Below are 15,973 nucleotides of genomic sequence, written 5' to 3'. Positions count from 1 at the left end.
AACTCCCAACACCGAGCTTCTACCTTTTATTTACCACCATAAAAAATAAAATAAAAATACTGTGACAACTTTACTGTTTATTTATGTACTTACAGCAAAAGAACGACATGGGTGTAAAATAACAACTGGTATCGTAGGAGAGACTAAAGATGGTGCGAGGGCGACGCTTGGAGAAGCCAACATTAATAACACAGCTAGTGTCCATATCTGTGGAAACACAAGAGACAGAGAGAGGATTTAGTTTCAAGGAAAACTACAGATAAATAATTATTACTGTTTAATTGATGATACTCACTTCTGAAACTCCCACTCTCTGTTGTCCAAGGGACACACTTGTCTGGTTTTCAACCAACGAGAAATACAGTGGAAGTGGAAGGCGTGCTGTGGAAGGAGAGACGAAAAGAGCAGAGGGTTCAGCGCGATGTTTAAAAGCTTCCAGAGTAGCGTAGAAAAATGTATTCTCTTTGCTCTGATATTTTATGACGATGAAAGTGCAGAAACATTTTAAAGTGGGGCTGCAACGACATTTATGGCAACTCAAACTGCCAGAGATGACGTAAATAACCGTATTTCTTCTCCCGCAAAACGTTTATTCATTAATATGTATAAAAACACACATGTTGAAGATTTTACGTGTGTCTCTTCGTCTGGAAGTTCGTGACAAGACAATGCTGATTTCTCATCTATAAAACCTAAAATAAGATCTCCCTCACACGAAGAGCTCACGACAAGCTGTCGACACTCATTATTTTTGACCTAGAGGATGAGGAAAAGGGCTGAAGACGTGTTGGAGGCAGGTATTGAAACTCACGTTGCAGACTCCCCAGGCTACGGTGCACTCTTCAGAGGTCGCAGACGCTTGATTGGCCTGGCACTCTATGCCTGGTGGAGAAGGAGTAAAAAGGGCTTATAGCGGATTAAAACGTGGATTAATGAAAGGAGTGAATGTAAAAAATAAAAAAGTGAACTCACAGAGATCCATGATGTGGTTCCTACAGATAGCACAGTTGTCCACCACGATGTCCCACGCCCACAGGGCCACAGCGTTCCACTGGAGGGGAGACCAGAGACAATACTCACTGTAGACTTTATTTGAATTTAAACTTCACTGTTGACATTTGCAAACAAGCTGCTGAGATTCCACATTATTATTAAAGTATTGGTTTATTTACACATAATTATTATTAGTGCCAGATGTCCTTTAACTTGTAACAGGCAGTATTTATGCTCCCTTTCAACTATTACCCTAGAAAACATACTATGATTTTTAGATACGTTTAAAAAAAATAAAGATATCATTCAAATAATATCTGGAGAGGTTTGAAGTTTAAATTAATAATAAAAACATTTAAATACACTGCCTCGAAATAGGCTGAGGCAACACTTTAGAACAAAACTTTCTTTTAAAATAAGGCACAATTAAAACGTATCCCGAGAATTCGCGTAGCTAGCTTAGCTTAGTTAAGCTGTTGTCCTACTAAACGTCAGTTAATGTTAAACATTACATTAGCATTTTCTGTTTTTATTGAGTTATGTGTTGTTGTATGGCCACTGAACGTACACTACGTGGTGTTATTTATTTATCTCGGCGTCAAAAACAAAAGTGCTAATTCATTCCCGGTTTGCTGTAAGCTAACAGCTAAGTTAGCCAACAGACGTAGCGAGTTAGCAGCAGCGTTAGCATGCTAAAGACGGGGCTAAGGAAAGCTAGCGGCCGGTTAGCTGACGTTTTGGAACAGCCGACAGACTAAACAGTTTGATTGCGGAGTGTGTTGTACAAGGTTATTTTTATACGACCGTACCTTCTTTACTTCAAACCGCTTCTTGCTCGCCCCACTGTTCGTGCCGCTCGGTGTATCAACATCCATAGCTGCTGCCATCTTGGAAGAGGAAGTTTGGCGTTTACGGTGAACTCACCCGGAAGGAAGGACGCAGTTTCCGTTAGCGCCGAGCGGTAATTAGCCATTAATACGAGATTGTATCTGTGTGTGTTGAAAAATGCGAAATGCATAAAAGACTTAGGAAATTGGGAATTGTTGTGTACCGTATTAGCATAAAGCTAGGAGCGCGTTAAAATGAAAAGGGAAAAAAGAAGAAAGGCAGGTTCCACCGAGATTTGAACTCGGATCGCTGGATTCAGAGTCCAGAGTGCTAACCATTACACCATGGAACCACCATGTCAGTTTGGCACCCGGAAATAGTATATAAACTGACGCGGGGTATACTAATCACGATGTCCTTAGTTATTTGGATGGGCAGGGCAGGCTGGTCCAAATTGTCAGTCTTTCTTTAACATTATTTGTGGTATATTTTATGATATAGTAACACAGTTTCACACACAGTTGTAATCTTAATCACTTTAATTTAAAGAATTCAAAAGTGCAATTGCAAACCCATAAATATGAAGCCACAGGCTACCTGCAAAGAAACAAACAAACTTGAAACTGACTAATATTCACTGATTAAAGTATCTTCTTGTTCTTTTTCATTTTAGGTGATGCCGGTTTCCTCTGTGGCTGTTTCTTGGCTGGTTTGGTCACTTTAGCTTTGGGCTTTCCAGGCCTGGCTTTGAGGAACTTCAAGAGTTTCGGTTTCTTCACTTTTGGAGGAACCTTCTCATCCGGAGGAGAGACGCTCTCTGGGCAGGACGCGAAGACTCGGACGTCCTTCACCATCTGACCTTTGAGCTCAGGAGGGTGACCGCAGGTTGCAGCCACCTCCAAACTCACGTTCTCCATCCACCTGAGCGGACGACACAATGAGAATGAGGAATAAGCTTGGTAAACTGATAAACATGCTCCACCTTGCTGCTGCAGATGTTCACATCAGGTTGAGTGATTTGCAAAACCTTAATTTCAAGGAGACTGGTCACTGACCTGCGTAGAGGCAGCAGAGAACAGTCACACAGCAGAGGATTGTCCTGCAGGTCGACCGCCTCCAGGCCGGTGAGTGGTCTCAGGTCAGGAAGCTCCTCCAGCTGGTTTCCTCTCAGGGTCAGAGTCCTCAGCCCCGGGCCTAGACCCAGCAGAGCGTCCTTGGACAGCTGAATGATGGTACAGTAGAAGGAGATAATCAGAAACTCAGGTTTGTATTATAAAAGTAGACAAAGAGAACTCAATCAGCAAATGGAGGAAGCCATGACTTGGTGTCCTACGTCCTTCTCAATCTTTAATGTGGTTTTGGGTTGAACAGCTGGGACAACAACCAACAACGCAACCTTCATGTTCCTGAAGAACAAAAGAGAAAACAATGACACTTATCGAGCTCGTACCTTCTTCATTCCCATCTCATTCATGTGAAGGTTTTTGAGACTGTGCGACATGGCCTGGAAGGCATTTGGTCCCACCAAGCTAATTGAGTTTTGAGACAGGTTGAGTTCCTCCAGATTTGGGGCTTCAAGCAGAGCTCTGGTAGGAACCTCGCTCAGCTGGTTTGAATCCAGGTGAAGTGTACTCAGCAAAGCAGAGTTCAGAGCCCCCTTAGCAATTTCGGTAATCGTGTTGTTGCTCAAGTACAGTTCCCTGAGTGTGGGCGCCACTGAGGACAGCAAACCAGCGGGCTCCAGTTTGGAGATGGCGTTTCGCTCCAGATGTAACACGAACAGACCTGGTAAAAGCGACAGAGCTACAGGAGATACAAAGCAGAGGAAATAATAATAATGTTTCAGTTCCAGTGTTAAATTCCTTTAATGCAACAAGACTAGCGACTTGCCTCCTCCGGGGAACTGTGCCAGCCGGTTCCCTTCCAGGTGGAGGTAGGTGAGCTTGGGGACTCCAGCGAAAGCTCTGGGGTCCAAGAATGTGAGGTCATTGTCGGAAAGGTACAAATAGAACAGGTCTGCCATGCCCTGGAAAGCACCGCCTTCAATTTCGTGTATCTTGCAGAGCTCCAGGTGAAGAGAAACAGCTTGGGTCGCGCCACGGAAGCTGTTGGCAGGGAGGTTGTGGAAGTGATTGCTGCGGAGGTCGAGCAGCTGCGTCTTGGAGGGGAAACCTCTCGGGACCTTAGTATGACCCCGACCTTCACACGTGGCATGCTGGGCTTCAATCTGGTGAGGGAATGAATTAGAAATGACAATACATCTCCATGGAAATTATACACAAAAATGTTTTTTATAGGTTTATTTTTTTTTGGGGGGGCGAGAAGCATCTAGGAGGAAAGGATCACACACTGCGCGACAATGAAAATAAAACTAAATATTTTTCGAATTGGGACGTTAATAAATAATTGTTTCCGCCCGGTTTCGAACCGGGGACCTTTCGCGTGTGAGGCGAACGTGATAACCACTACACTACGGAAACCGCTGGCAAAATAATCACATGTATACGAATTCGTAGTCAGTATTAGTAGAGAAAGACATATTGTTTCAGTGGTTTTAATGTTTTAATTAAAAATATGGAACATATTTATCCAACGCCTACAAAAAAAAAGCATATACTCGTGCAGCAATATTACCACACAGTTCAAAGGGTGTAGCACGGCGTTTCCGTAGTGTAGTGGTTATCACGTTCGCCTAACACGCGAAAGGTCCCCGGTTCGAAACCGGGCGGAAACATGCTTTTTAATCTTATTCGCATTCGGAAGAACAGCTGAACTCATTTATTTCCATTTCCTTCGATTGTTTTTGAAGCCCTTATCTGAGCTACACAAGGATATCCTGCGGTCAATTGGTTTGTAAGCTCTTTTTGGCCAGTATCTCTCACTGAAACCAAAAAATCCTACAAGGACAGCTGAGATTTGTATGAGAGTCACTATAGGTGAAGACAGGTGTGTACTCTTTCACATGATTTTAAGGAGAATTTATAAACATAGCCACATACTCGATCATAAAAGGGTCACCGACACTGGCCAAGATGGCGACCATCAGTGCCACCCACACTGAGCTTCAAAACCGCTCTTTAGGAACGTTGCACAGAGTTTATTCGTCTTTATAATCTGTCAGAACTAAAGTGACTTTTTTTCAGCCATATAAACAAGCTTTAGCAAAACTTTGAGATGTTACGGCACTTAAATTGACAAGTAGTAGCATGCTAGCATCCCGTATTAAGGGGTGTAGAGACTAGCATACAACTTGGCGACAACAGACCGTGAAAGGTAATGAAATCGGGCGAGTTGTAGCAGTGATAGGAGATAAAACTTTTGGATACCCAAAGCTGAACTAATCTTAACTTCTAGGTGACTCAGAGTTCCCTAAATTTTTACCACAAGGAAACACCAGCATCAGCTGAAGCCAACTAAAGAGTTTTTTGACTTTTACAAACACCATTTCACTCACGTCACATTCACAGTCAACTGGACACTTGATGTTCTGCTTTGGCTTGGCTGTGGGCTGGCTTGCTGTGCTTTCCTTCTTCTCCTCCTCTTCCTCCTCCTTTAGCACCTCCTCCCTGCTTCGGCAGCGCAGATCCAGAGGAGCCACCGCCTGCAGGGGCTCATCTGAGAGGTGAGGGGGTCCGGCGCAGGCCCCCAGCAGCTTCACGCCACCGACTCTCGCCCACTGCTTCAGGGGCCTCAGGAAGCAGTTACAGTTGATGGCGTTGCCTTTGAGATAAACAATAACATGCATCATCCTCTGCATAAGAACATCTCTCGTGTTTTTATTACTTTAGATAGTTGTACCTGTCAGGTTGAGGCTGGTTAGCTTCTTGGGGCCGGAGAGCGGCTCCAGGTAACGAAGCTGATTGTGGCTGAGGTCCAAATGGGAGAGTAGTGGCGTTTGGGACAAAGCCTGGTCCGACAGGTCCTGAAGGGACATGTGGTCCAGGTAGAGGTGCGTGAGCTTCGCCATGGAGACAGATTCTTCCCCGAGGTAGATCATGGGGTTGTGGCTCATGTCCAGACGAGTGACGTGATGAAGTCTTTACAGGATGGAGAGGACAGAATAAAAAGATGTTGGTTTATATCTTTGTGTACTGGTTTTAAAGACCACAAGAGAAATAATTCTTCACCTCATCATCGTCTGTGTTGGGAAGAACTGCAGCTCGTTGTGATCCAGGCTGAGGCGGCTGAGGGTGAAGAGTCCAGTAAACGCTTCGGGTGCCAGGTTGTTGAGGGAGTTGTGGCTGAGACGAAGCCACTTGATGTTGTTCAGACCCTGGAGGCAGAATGATGGGAGCAGACAGTGGTGCTTAAAGGTATTTAGAACTTTCTAATATTTCAGTTTGGTTTGTTTGATTGGGGTTTCTTTGTCTACTTTCAGGACTTGATGTTTTGAGTCATATTTTTGCAGAAAAGTTGAAAATCTACCTGGAAGGCCATGTTTGGGATGTAAACCAGTTGGTTGTGGGTGAGGGCTAGCATGTTGAGGAAGCCGAGCTGGGTGAAGGCTCCGGGCTGGATCTCCTCGACTCGATTGTGGTCCAGGTGCAGCTCCTTCAAGGAGGAGAGACCGTCAAAGGACTCCTGCAATGGTAAAAATAAGGAGCAAATGAACTTGTTGGGGTTCTTGAAGATGTTTCATCCAAGTCTTTAGTTCTAAAAGACTAATGGAGAGTTGGGGTTTGAACAGGAAGGGGTTTGAACCCTCATGTCTCCACATGTTTCCAAGAGCAGAGTAAAGACTGTTGTTTCTGATCTTTACCTGGTAAAGGACGTCGATCTTGTTGTAGGCCAGGTTTAGGGAGACGACGCGGCCCAGAGTGCGGAAGGCGCCTTCTTTCAACGTGATGATGTTGCAGCGCTGCAGGTTGAGGTGCGTGAGGTAGGGTGTGTGCAGAAACGCCCCCCTGGGTAACACCTGGAGATTGTTATTCCGCAGGTCGAGTTTGACTGTAATCTGTTAAAACGGAAAAAAGAAACATGGAATCCTGACGAACTTCCTCCGCCCACTGTTTTTAACGTAGCAGAACGTTTGTCTGGAGTCTCTCCGTTGGGAACTGATGTGCTCCCGCAAAGATCTACTGAGCCAATCAGATTGTGTGGGTGGGGCTTAAAGGGGAACTACAGTTTTTTACAACCTGGACCTTATTTCTGGCATAAAATACGATTGTTTACTCATTGTTTATAACTGTGGTGTTTGGTGGTGTCGTTCGTCAGATATTTAGATCTGCGTATATCCATATAGTGGGAGTGGATGGGGCACCGAAACGCAGCCTCTAAATAACGCATTATCTGACGCGAAACTCGTTAATTTCACCAATATTTTGTTATGATACGCTAGTGCTATTCCCTGTTGAGTCCAGAGTTACCTGTTATCATCATCTGGGGTCTGTAGATTGACCTACTAACCTCTGACCCGGATGATGTCATCTCTGAGCGCCGCCCGCACCCCGCATGTCTTGTTTACCTGTAATTTGCTACTGCTAGTTTTTTTTCAACATGGCTGAATATTTTTCAGATTCTGAGGTTGTGTCGATTAGATTAAGATTCTGCAATTACGTCTGTTTTATAAGATATTAACAGCAAAACAACTTTAAAAACAAAAAGTTTGCAGAGATTAAGGAATTTGTCAAGAAGCATACGTCACATATTTCGTTGGCTCTGATTGTTTGGATTGTCTGTTTTTATTTGTCTGTATCTCTGTACCACAGTGAAATCAGACTCAGACGTTATTTAAATAATCTGTATGAAGTGAAAAGAACTCCTCACCTCATCTATAGTCGGGGGAACCTCCGTCAGGTTCTTTCCAACACAGGCTATAGTCAGTTTTGTGGCGTCACAGCTGCACTCTCTGGGACATCTTTTTGCCTCCGTGTTTAAACTCATAGATGAAATCAGCAGCAAAACCACAGCAGAGAGGAACTGCATCTGTGCCGGTGAAACAGAAATCCGATTATAAAAGAGTTAAAGAATATTCTACACGTGTCACTTCACAAAATAAAAATAATTTTTCCAGGGATTTAAACAAATCAGAAACAGTTTGTCTTACCTTTAAGATTCACGTGCCCGACTACCGCCAACCAAACGAATAAATCAAAGGTGGATGATACGTGAAGCTGCCTCAGTCCAGGACTTTATTCCACTCTGAGTGCGTCCAGCTCTTATGGTCTGTGGAGCGGCAGGCTAACAAACAAGGCTCTGGTAAATTCTTCAGCGGTGACCCCTGATCTCTGCGGCCCCTTGGTGCAAATTAACACATTGGCTTTACATTTGTTGCCGACTCAGAGGCTAAAGCAGAGGACACAAACGGCTGCCTCTTGGTTTGTGAGAACAGAACTATAAAATGTTCTGAAAATGTCAATAAATCAGCTTCAAAGATTTTGTGTTATCAAACTAGTCGGGTTAGGGTATCAAGACAGAAGACTATTAGGACAATGTTTAGTGGACTGATGAGACCAACTTAGAATAGTTTGGTTTAAATGAGAGGCGTCATGTTTGGAGATGAAACATCAGAACCAGAATCCCGTCCATGAAACATGGGGGTGCTAATAATGTCCTGGTTTGGGCCTGTTCTGCTGCATCTGGACCAGGACGTCTTGTCAGCATTGATGGATCAATGAATTCTGAATTATACCAGTGAACTGAATCTGAAGATAAACTGGGTCATGCAGCGAGACAACGAGCCCAAGAACGCAAGTGGTTCTACAAAAGAACGGTTAAAGAAGAACAAGATGAATGTTTAGGAACGGCCAAGTCAAAGTCCTGACCTTAATCCAATAGAAATGTTGTGGAAGGACCTGAAGCAAGCAGTTGATGTGAGGAAACCCACCAACATCTCAGAACTGAAGTGGTTCTGTTCTGAGGAATGGGCTAAAATTCCTCCAAGCTGCTGTAGACGATGGATCAGCAGTTACTGGAAATGTTTAGTTATAAGGAAGTCACAGCAGATACTAAAAACAAGGTGTTCACTGACTTTACCAACTCACTGATATGTAATATTGGGTCGTTTTCCTGAATAAATACCAAAGTATAATATTTGTTTGGAGGAAGAATGTGGTGGAGATGCACGGTGAAGAAAACAACCCCAGCTGTGAAGCACGGTGGTGGCAGCATCATGTTGTGGAGGAGTTTTGCTGCAGGAGCGAGGGCTGAACTTCAGCAAATAGACGGCTTCATGAAAGAAGGAAGATTATGAGTCTAACAAATGGACAATGAGCCCTAGCATACTTCAAAAGCGGTGGCAAAATAACTTAAGTTGAGGAAACACTGACCTCAGTTAAATAGAAGAAGAGTGATCAAGCCAGGAGGCCTTCAGACCAGAAACATTTGACCCAAGTTAAACAATTCAAAGACAACACTACCTTATACAAACAGTCTCTGTAACTTTCTGACCTTCTGAGAAAGTGAAGAAAGAAAGAAAAGCTGAGATTAATCTTTCTACTTCCTATTCTGACGTTCTTAGAATAAACCAGCGATCCTAACTGACCTGAGACTGAGAGTATTTACTAGGATTAAAAGTCAGGAAATGTTCGTCTAAGGTGTACATAAAGTTCTTTATTTGTAGAAATCGTTTTTCAATCACGCCTCCCTGTGTTAATCTTTAAAAGCTTTACATTTCTTTATTTTAATGTTAATGCAGTTAATAGGAAAACACTGTAAAACATAAACCCAGTAAACATGTTTATTAAATCCCTTTTGATTGTTGTAGTTTTAAACAATCTTTTGATATTTTATCATCAGTTCGTCTTAATTTTGAATTTAATAAACACTTAATATAAAACAATAGAACAGCAAAGGTAACAGGAAACAAACGATAGAGTCCAGACTGATTCCGGTCGAGTGTTGTTTATGTCGAGCAGGTTTTTTTCTTCTTCTCCAGAAAACAAAGAAGTCCAGGTTGTCAGTGCCGTCCTGTGGTTTTATATCGATGAAGGACTTCAACCAGTTCATGAGATCAAACTCCACTTCAAACACAAAACGTATTCAAGTCCAGAGGAAGGTGTGTTGCTGATCTGGTGAAGGACCTCGGTGGACGATGTGCCGTTTGACTTCAGATATTTCCAAGAGGTCCGTCAGCGATCAGAGTTCAGTCCTCAGCTCTCAGACCAGATTCTCTGCAGAGTCGACACGAGGCGGTTTCTGGCGCTGCCACATGACTCCATGGCCTTGTTGTTCCTGGGAATCATGACAAACAACGTTATTCATTTAGTTAACTTTATATTATAGGTATTCTGTACTTGTCAATAAATCACAAACTAAGAAAGTCCTTGTAGCCGTCTGATGCCACTTGGTGACAGCGTCAAAAATAATTTGTAACTGGACACGAACGCTTGTCGAGTTCAAAACTTAGTCTTAAGAACGATCTTATATTTATATTTATCTATTTAAAGTCTGTCATAAACCAGAACCAGAAGAGGAGGAAGAAGGAGGAAGAAGAAGGAAGAAGGAGGAAGAGGAAGGAGGAGGAAGAAGAAGGAGAAGGAGGAAGGAGGAGGAAGGCGAAGGAGGAAGGAGGAGGAAGGCGAAGGAAGAAGGAGGAGGAGGAAGGAGAAGAAGAAGAAAAAGTAGGAGGAAGAAGAAGGAGGAGGTGGAGGAGGAAGGAGAAGAAGGAGGAGGTGGAGGAGGAAGGAGAAGAAGGAGGAGGTGGAGGAGGAAGGAGAAGAAGGAGGAGGTGGAGGAGGAAGGAGGAAGAAGAAGAAGGAGGAGGTGGAGGAGGAAGGAGAAGAAGGAGGAGGTGGAGGAGGAAGGAGGAAGAAGAAGAAGTCGGAGGAAGGAGGAGGAAGAAGGAGGAGGAGGAAGGAGAAGAAGAAGAAGTAGGAGGAAGAAGAAGGAGGAGGAGAAGGAGACGGAAGAAGGAGAAGAAGGAGGAGGAGGAGGAGGAGGAAGTAGAAGAAGGAGGAGGAGGAAGGAAGAGGAGGAAGAAGAAGAAGAAGAAGGAGGAGGAGGAAGAGAAGGAGAAGGAGAAGGAGGAGGAGGAAGAGAAGGAGAAGGAGAAGGAGGAGGAGGAAGAGAAGGAGAAGGAGAAGGAGAAGAAGAAGAAGAAGCAGCAGCAGCGAAGGGGAGCTAGGAGGACGAGAAATATGAAGAAGGAGGAGGAAGAAGGAAGAAGAAGAGGAGTGAGTCTGGCTCCATCAGATTATCTCACATCCTTCAGACTCAGACTCTGTGATCAGTTCAGTATTTGTCCTTTGACTCTGAACGGTTGAATAAAACATAAACACTGATCCTTCACCGTCTCTTCACCGAGTGCACAGACATTTTGACATTAGTGCTTCACTGCTGAACGTGGGGCGGTAATCATGTTGTTTTTGTACCTGGAGGCTGCTGATTGGCTCATTCTGCCACGTCCTTACCGGGACATGAAGGCCTCCAGAACAGCCACGCTCTCTCTGGGGAAGTAGTCCTGTCGAACGACGTGCTCCAGCGCCTGCAGGTGGCCGGGAACCACGAGGACGGGGCGGATCTTGTCCTCGCTCTGAGGGGGGACGGGGAGGGACAGGGGGACAAGTATTAGAATCGATGGGGAAGGAAGAGCAACGGCGAGGGCGAGAGACGAAGAAAGACGGATACCTTGATGAGGCCGAGCAGCACCAGCAGCGACGACACGAAGCTGTAGCCTTGGAAGGAAGGAGTGGAGAACGCTTTCCTCATTAGAGTATCTGTGGGAATAAAACACGAAACATCTGGTTACAAGACGAGTTTACACCAAGCTAGCTATCAGTTAGCTTAGCTAGCTATCAGTTAGCTTAGCATAAAGACAATGTGCCTTAAATGAGCCACAAGGAAGGTGTATACAAGAGGGTTATCTAAGGCGTCCAGAGCTACAAACACGAGCGACCAACCGACAGCTACGAAGAGCGAAGAGTTTTATATGTGGGCGGAGCTTAACAGTCCCTAAAGGGGACTCTCTTACCGACACAGTCCAGCACGGCGTCCTTAACGTCGCCGTTCTCCTCCTTGTACACCGACGCGACCCTGAGGAAGGCTTCCGCCACTTTAGTAGCGTCCGACACGTCCACCTGGAAGCAGGAAGTCGACGACGTGTCAATCAACAGGAAGAAGCCAGACGTTAGCGGCGGAGTCGCGGCGATCGCGCTTACCTGCTGCTCGATCATCAGCGCCCTCTTGGGCCCGAGCCTGAGGAGTTTTTCGGGCGACGGGAAGCTGAGGAAGGAGGAGACGTCTGGAGGCCGCTGGGCCGGTGAAGGAGTGGAGAACTGTGAGGAGAGAAGGAACGATGTTTAGATCCTCAGCTCGATTAGAACCAGAGTATTTTATTTTTTTTTTTATTTATTTGACCTTGTCACCACTGCCTTCCTCTTCCTCCTCCTCTTCGTCCTCCTCCTCTTCCTCCACCTCCTCTTCTTCCACGTCTTCATCGTCGTCGTCGTCGTCATTTTCGTCATCGTCGTCGTCTTCCTCTGGCTCACCCTCGTCATCACTGAGGAGATTTAAAAGCGAAGATGCAGATTCATGAGACTCTGAGCTAAGGACTCATTCTCAGTAAATGAAACCTGGACGTCCAGACGTCTCTGAGGAAGGACAGAAAAAATACCTGAGCGATCCTAGACGCTCGGCCATGTTCATTCCTTCCATGACGTCTTTCAAAGCTTTGCAGCCGTCCTCTCCTAAATAGTTACCTGAAAACCAAAGAGATCATTTAAGGCATTCATCCAGAAGAACATTTCTGAATAATAATTTATATATTTTGATACAAAAACATCCCTGCAGTGTGAAAAATCTGAGTTGTTTCGTACCGTTGAGGTCCAGTTTCTCCAGCTGGTCTTTGTCCTTCACTGCATGCGCCACGGCCAGAGCAGCTTCTTCTGTTATCTCCCCAAAGGACAGATTGAGTTCCTGTGAAATGGGACAGAGACGACGGAGGTTTGTGGCCGCGCTACATCCAGATTTTTCACGTCAACATGCCAAACTCTCAGTGAGAGCTCACCTTGAGGATCGGGAGTCCGTCCGACACGGTGTCTGCGAGAGCCAACGCTCCAGCCGGTCGTACCAGACAGTCCCCAAAGTTTATCACCTGGACGCTCCGCAGGTGTTTCAGGGCCTGTGAGGACACGACATATACGTGTGATGTACATGCAGTACTGGGTCGTAACAGGAAGTAGTGACCGAGACGTGTTGTGTGTTTACATACGGACTGACACACACTGAAGACCTGGATAGTGACCACAGTGTTCAGACCTGGCATTAACCTGTGTCCTGACTGTGTCATTTCAGTCGTGACACTGATCTGTACCTGAGCCATGGCGACGGCCCCCTTCTCGGTGAAGGTGTTGTCGTTGAGGTTGAGGATGCGGAGCCCGGCGTTCTGCTGCATGGCCGCGGCCAGGGCCGTAACGCCGGCGTGGTTGATGCCGTTCTGGGGCATGTGGACCTCCTCCAGGCTGCCGATCAACTGAGGACACAAACCGTAGGAAGGACTGGTAGATCACGACTGATTCAGTTTAGAAACAACTTTACTTAAAACTGGTTCCAGAGGTTTGTGGTGTTTCCACGACAGTTTCTCTTGAGTCTCTGCTTTCGTCACAGTTTTAAAATCCAATCAACTTTCAGGTCTGATGGTTCTCTCAGAAAACTATCTTGTAAAGTATCTATCTATCTATCTATCTATCTATCTATCTATCTTTGTTTTGCAATCCTGGAAAGAAATCTGAGATCAGATCACCCACATAAACGTTCTTCCTCTAACTGAACACTGACCGTCAAGTCTGAAAACTCTCTGAAGCTAAACGCGTCCTCAGTCCTGTACCTGGAAGGCTTGAGCGAGGGCAGTGGCTCCCTCGTTCTCCAGTCGGTTCCTCCCTGCAACAAACACCTTCAGGCTGAAGCGGGTTCCCTCCGCGCTGGAGTTTTTGTAACACTGGGTCAGCGAAGCAGCCAAGATCTGAGGAGTCAAAAGCGACATTCATGAAGCAGGATCCATAAACCGCTGGACTATAAATCACTTACTGCAACACTTCCCGGCTCACCTTGCCTCCGCCGATGCCCATGCCGCAGTTGTTGAGCCGCAGCTCCTCTAGCGTGAAGCAAGCCGAGCTCTGGAGCAGCTTCTCGATGCCCTTCACCCCGTCTGGGCCGAACGCGTTGTCGCTGAGGTCTAAGACGGTCAGCCTGGCCCCTGCCAGCATCAGAGCGTCACCAAGTGAATTCTACAACGCAGAAAGGAGAAAGAGACGAGCTCAGCGACGTCTGCGTAACAGTGTGGGGTTGCTCAACGGGTTCGTGAAGCTGAGAGAGGCGCAGAAGACCGGGGGGAGTTACCAGGGCAGGGGGGATCTCAGAGCGCAGACGACCTGTGAACATGTCGCTCCAGTAACAGCGCTGGAAACGAGAAGACAGAGGTCAGTGGAAGGCAAGAACCCACCTTGATTATAACATGCCATTTCATTAGGTACGCTAGTGAATGCATCTTAACTGAGCTGTTGATTCAGCTGTGTTTTAACTGTGGAGGTTGTGGTTTGTAAAACTATTAAATTAACACGTGTTCCTATTATTTTGACATTTTATTCAGTGTGCTGAGCTAAATAACAGAAATACTTTAGTGTTTGATTCAATCCACAAACTACATCCTTTCAAAATGATCATCCAGTTGAATTATCACCTTTCTGATGCTGTTTATTTTTTATTTTACTAAGAGTTACACTTATAGGACACGGACAAAACAAAGGAGGTTATGTACCGTGTGTGTGTGTGTATAAAAGGAGGGAAAGTGGGAAATGAAAATCTCCAAACCTTGAACTCGCTCTTTGTCTCCAGGGCCTTAGCGATGGCCCGCGCCGCCTCCACGCCCACAGTGTTTCCCTCCAGCCTCAGGGCCTGCAAACCCTCAAAGTCCTGGACCTCCTTCACGATCTCCTCCACTGGCGGAGAGAGTGACACACAGAGAGAGTGAGTTACGGGTTTATTGGGTCAATCGGGTCAAGAGGGTCAAGGCAGGCAGGTAGGCAGACACTCATCTGACGGCCGACGCCTCACCTGACTGGGCATCGTCCAGCTTCCGTCCCTGGCCTTTGTAGCTCAGCTCTCCATCCTCTACTCCGGTCTTGGCCAGAGAGTCGGCCAGCTGTGCAACAATGTCTGTCGCCATTGTGGCACCTGGGGTGGGGGGGTAAACACGTCATTTATTCAGATTCAGGTGGCCACCAAAACAAACATCACCTGACTCCAAAACAAACACGAAGATACAGGAACGGTTTTCTAGAAAAACCTCCACAGACAGAAACAGCTGAAAGCGCTGTTTTGACTTGACAGAAATCCACCCTAAAACTGAATTTACACATCTGCCCGTTACGTTAAAATCCTGGAGCATCTGTGTACACATGTTAAAATAACTTAAACAAAAACGCTCGTTCTGTTGTGTTCCGCCAACACACACACACACACACACACAAACAGCCGGTAGTTTGTCTTCATAATCCGGATACGTTAATCCGAGCTGATTGTTGTTTTAGGGTAGATTTCCAACCAACCGGTAGCTAGCATTAGCCGACTGCTGCTAACGTCATGCTAACACAAGCAACACAACGGTTTGACGTAACTGGCAACTGATGGTTTAGTAGCACAACACGCCATTAATAACTAAATAATAAAAAACAATCTAGTGTTTATGAGTAAATACGTTTAACTGCTGCTACTGAGATTATAAAACGGGTAAACTTGGTTAGCTAGCTGACATGTTAACGTGACAGCCAGCGTGGTTTTAACTCAGCCGACCGTTAACAACCGTTAAAGTTTAACTGCACGACTGTTGGCCCGGTTAAATCGCGACAGATGTTCTAATTATGTCAACAACGTGTCGCCTCAGTAGAAATTAAGATCATCGTTACCACTACACTGCTGCCTTGATTGAATCCAGTCCAGAGACACGCTCCCGCTCGCCCCTGTCGTTCAAAACAGCAAACTGACCGACTTTACGGCCGCAGAGCTGGGACACACGGGTCTTGTAGTTCCATGGGACTACAACCGTGTGTTCGCTGGAAGTGGGCGGTACCAAGTATCCATTTAAATGTTGTTGTTTTTTTTAAATAATTTATTTGTCTTTATATTACCACATTTGTGTATTTGCCTTCGTATTTCCTCATTTATAGATTTATTATTTATTTTTTTATTTTTTTATTTCTACACTCATTTATTGTTT

General features: G+C 45.4%; 3 protein-coding genes across 5 annotated transcripts; all 3 read right to left on the bottom strand.

Moving 5' to 3' along the window:
• Positions 1 to 57: 57 nt before the first annotated feature.
• rbx1 (ring-box 1, E3 ubiquitin protein ligase) lies at positions 58 to 1,938 on the bottom strand (the record flags this gene model as incomplete). Of its 2 annotated transcripts, XM_084570989.1 has the most annotated exons (5): positions 1,803 to 1,937; positions 973 to 1,051; positions 812 to 882; positions 296 to 381; positions 58 to 207 (listed from the first exon to the last, which is right to left on the bottom strand). In XM_084570989.1, the coding sequence occupies exons 1-5, from the start codon at positions 1,878 to 1,880 to the stop codon at positions 195 to 197; spliced, it is 327 nt and encodes a 108-aa protein (XP_084427115.1). In that variant the 5' UTR covers positions 1,881 to 1,937. The 2 variants fall into 2 exon arrangements, with proteins under 2 accessions (XP_084427115.1, XP_084427116.1); XM_084570990.1 differs by lacking the exon at positions 58 to 207 and having other exon boundaries at positions 292 to 381; positions 1,803 to 1,938.
• A 509-nt stretch (positions 1,939 to 2,447) lies between these two features.
• Positions 2,448 to 7,869, bottom strand: chadla (chondroadherin-like a). The gene is made up of 10 exons (XM_084570986.1): positions 7,588 to 7,869; positions 6,581 to 6,775; positions 6,247 to 6,402; positions 5,949 to 6,094; positions 5,620 to 5,858; positions 5,276 to 5,541; positions 3,712 to 4,048; positions 3,272 to 3,624; positions 2,877 to 3,043; positions 2,448 to 2,742 (listed from the first exon to the last, which is right to left on the bottom strand). The coding sequence occupies exons 1-10, from the start codon at positions 7,744 to 7,746 to the stop codon at positions 2,463 to 2,465; spliced, it is 2,298 nt and encodes a 765-aa protein (XP_084427112.1). The 5' UTR covers positions 7,747 to 7,869; the 3' UTR covers positions 2,448 to 2,462.
• A 1,343-nt stretch (positions 7,870 to 9,212) lies between these two features.
• On the bottom strand, positions 9,213 to 15,780 carry LOC311506382 (ran GTPase-activating protein 1-like). Of its 2 annotated transcripts, none has more exons than XM_084570324.1 (16): positions 15,663 to 15,780; positions 14,812 to 14,931; positions 14,569 to 14,696; positions 14,098 to 14,157; positions 13,806 to 13,985; positions 13,586 to 13,720; positions 13,073 to 13,231; positions 12,767 to 12,880; positions 12,576 to 12,675; positions 12,374 to 12,458; positions 12,118 to 12,259; positions 11,919 to 12,035; positions 11,732 to 11,837; positions 11,389 to 11,477; positions 11,133 to 11,293; positions 9,213 to 9,993 (listed from the first exon to the last, which is right to left on the bottom strand). In XM_084570324.1, the coding sequence occupies exons 2-15, from the start codon at positions 14,921 to 14,923 to the stop codon at positions 11,168 to 11,170; spliced, it is 1,653 nt and encodes a 550-aa protein (XP_084426450.1). In that variant the 5' UTR covers positions 14,924 to 14,931; positions 15,663 to 15,780; the 3' UTR covers positions 9,213 to 9,993; positions 11,133 to 11,167. The 2 variants fall into 2 exon arrangements, with proteins under 2 accessions (XP_084426450.1, XP_084426449.1); XM_084570323.1 differs by having other exon boundaries at positions 9,215 to 9,993; positions 11,172 to 11,293.
• Between the last annotated feature and the right edge of the window lie 193 nt (positions 15,781 to 15,973).

Source organism: Chelon labrosus (assembly GCF_963514085.1).
Source record: "Chelon labrosus genome assembly, chromosome: 21".
NCBI lineage: Eukaryota > Metazoa > Chordata > Actinopteri > Mugiliformes > Mugilidae > Chelon > Chelon labrosus.
Note: the sequence above shows the minus strand (reverse complement) of the source record. Positions and strands in the feature narration are given on the sequence as shown.

Bases quoted from the DNA above. Each gene is read 5' to 3' on its own strand.
- LOC311506382 (XM_084570323.1), bottom strand. From the start codon at position 14,923: ATGGCGACAGACATTGTTGCACAGCTGGCCGACTCTCTGGCCAAGACC. The intron at 13,232-13,585 runs GTACAGGACTGA...TTGTGTCCTCAG, and splicing joins CCCTCGCTCAAGCCTTCCAG to TTGATCGGCAGCCTGGAGGA. The intron at 11,478-11,731 runs GTAAGAGAGTCC...TTATTCCCACAG, and splicing joins CGCCGTGCTGGACTGTGTCG to ATACTCTAATGAGGAAAGCG.
- chadla (XM_084570986.1), bottom strand. From the start codon at position 7,746: ATGCAGTTCCTCTCTGCTGTGGTTTTGCTGCTGATTTCATCTATGAGT. The intron at 5,859-5,948 runs GTGAAGAATTAT...CATCCTGTAAAG, and splicing joins CCAACACAGACGATGATGAG to ACTTCATCACGTCACTCGTC. The intron at 5,542-5,619 runs GTACAACTATCT...TTTATCTCAAAG, and splicing joins AACCAGCCTCAACCTGACAG to GCAACGCCATCAACTGTAAC.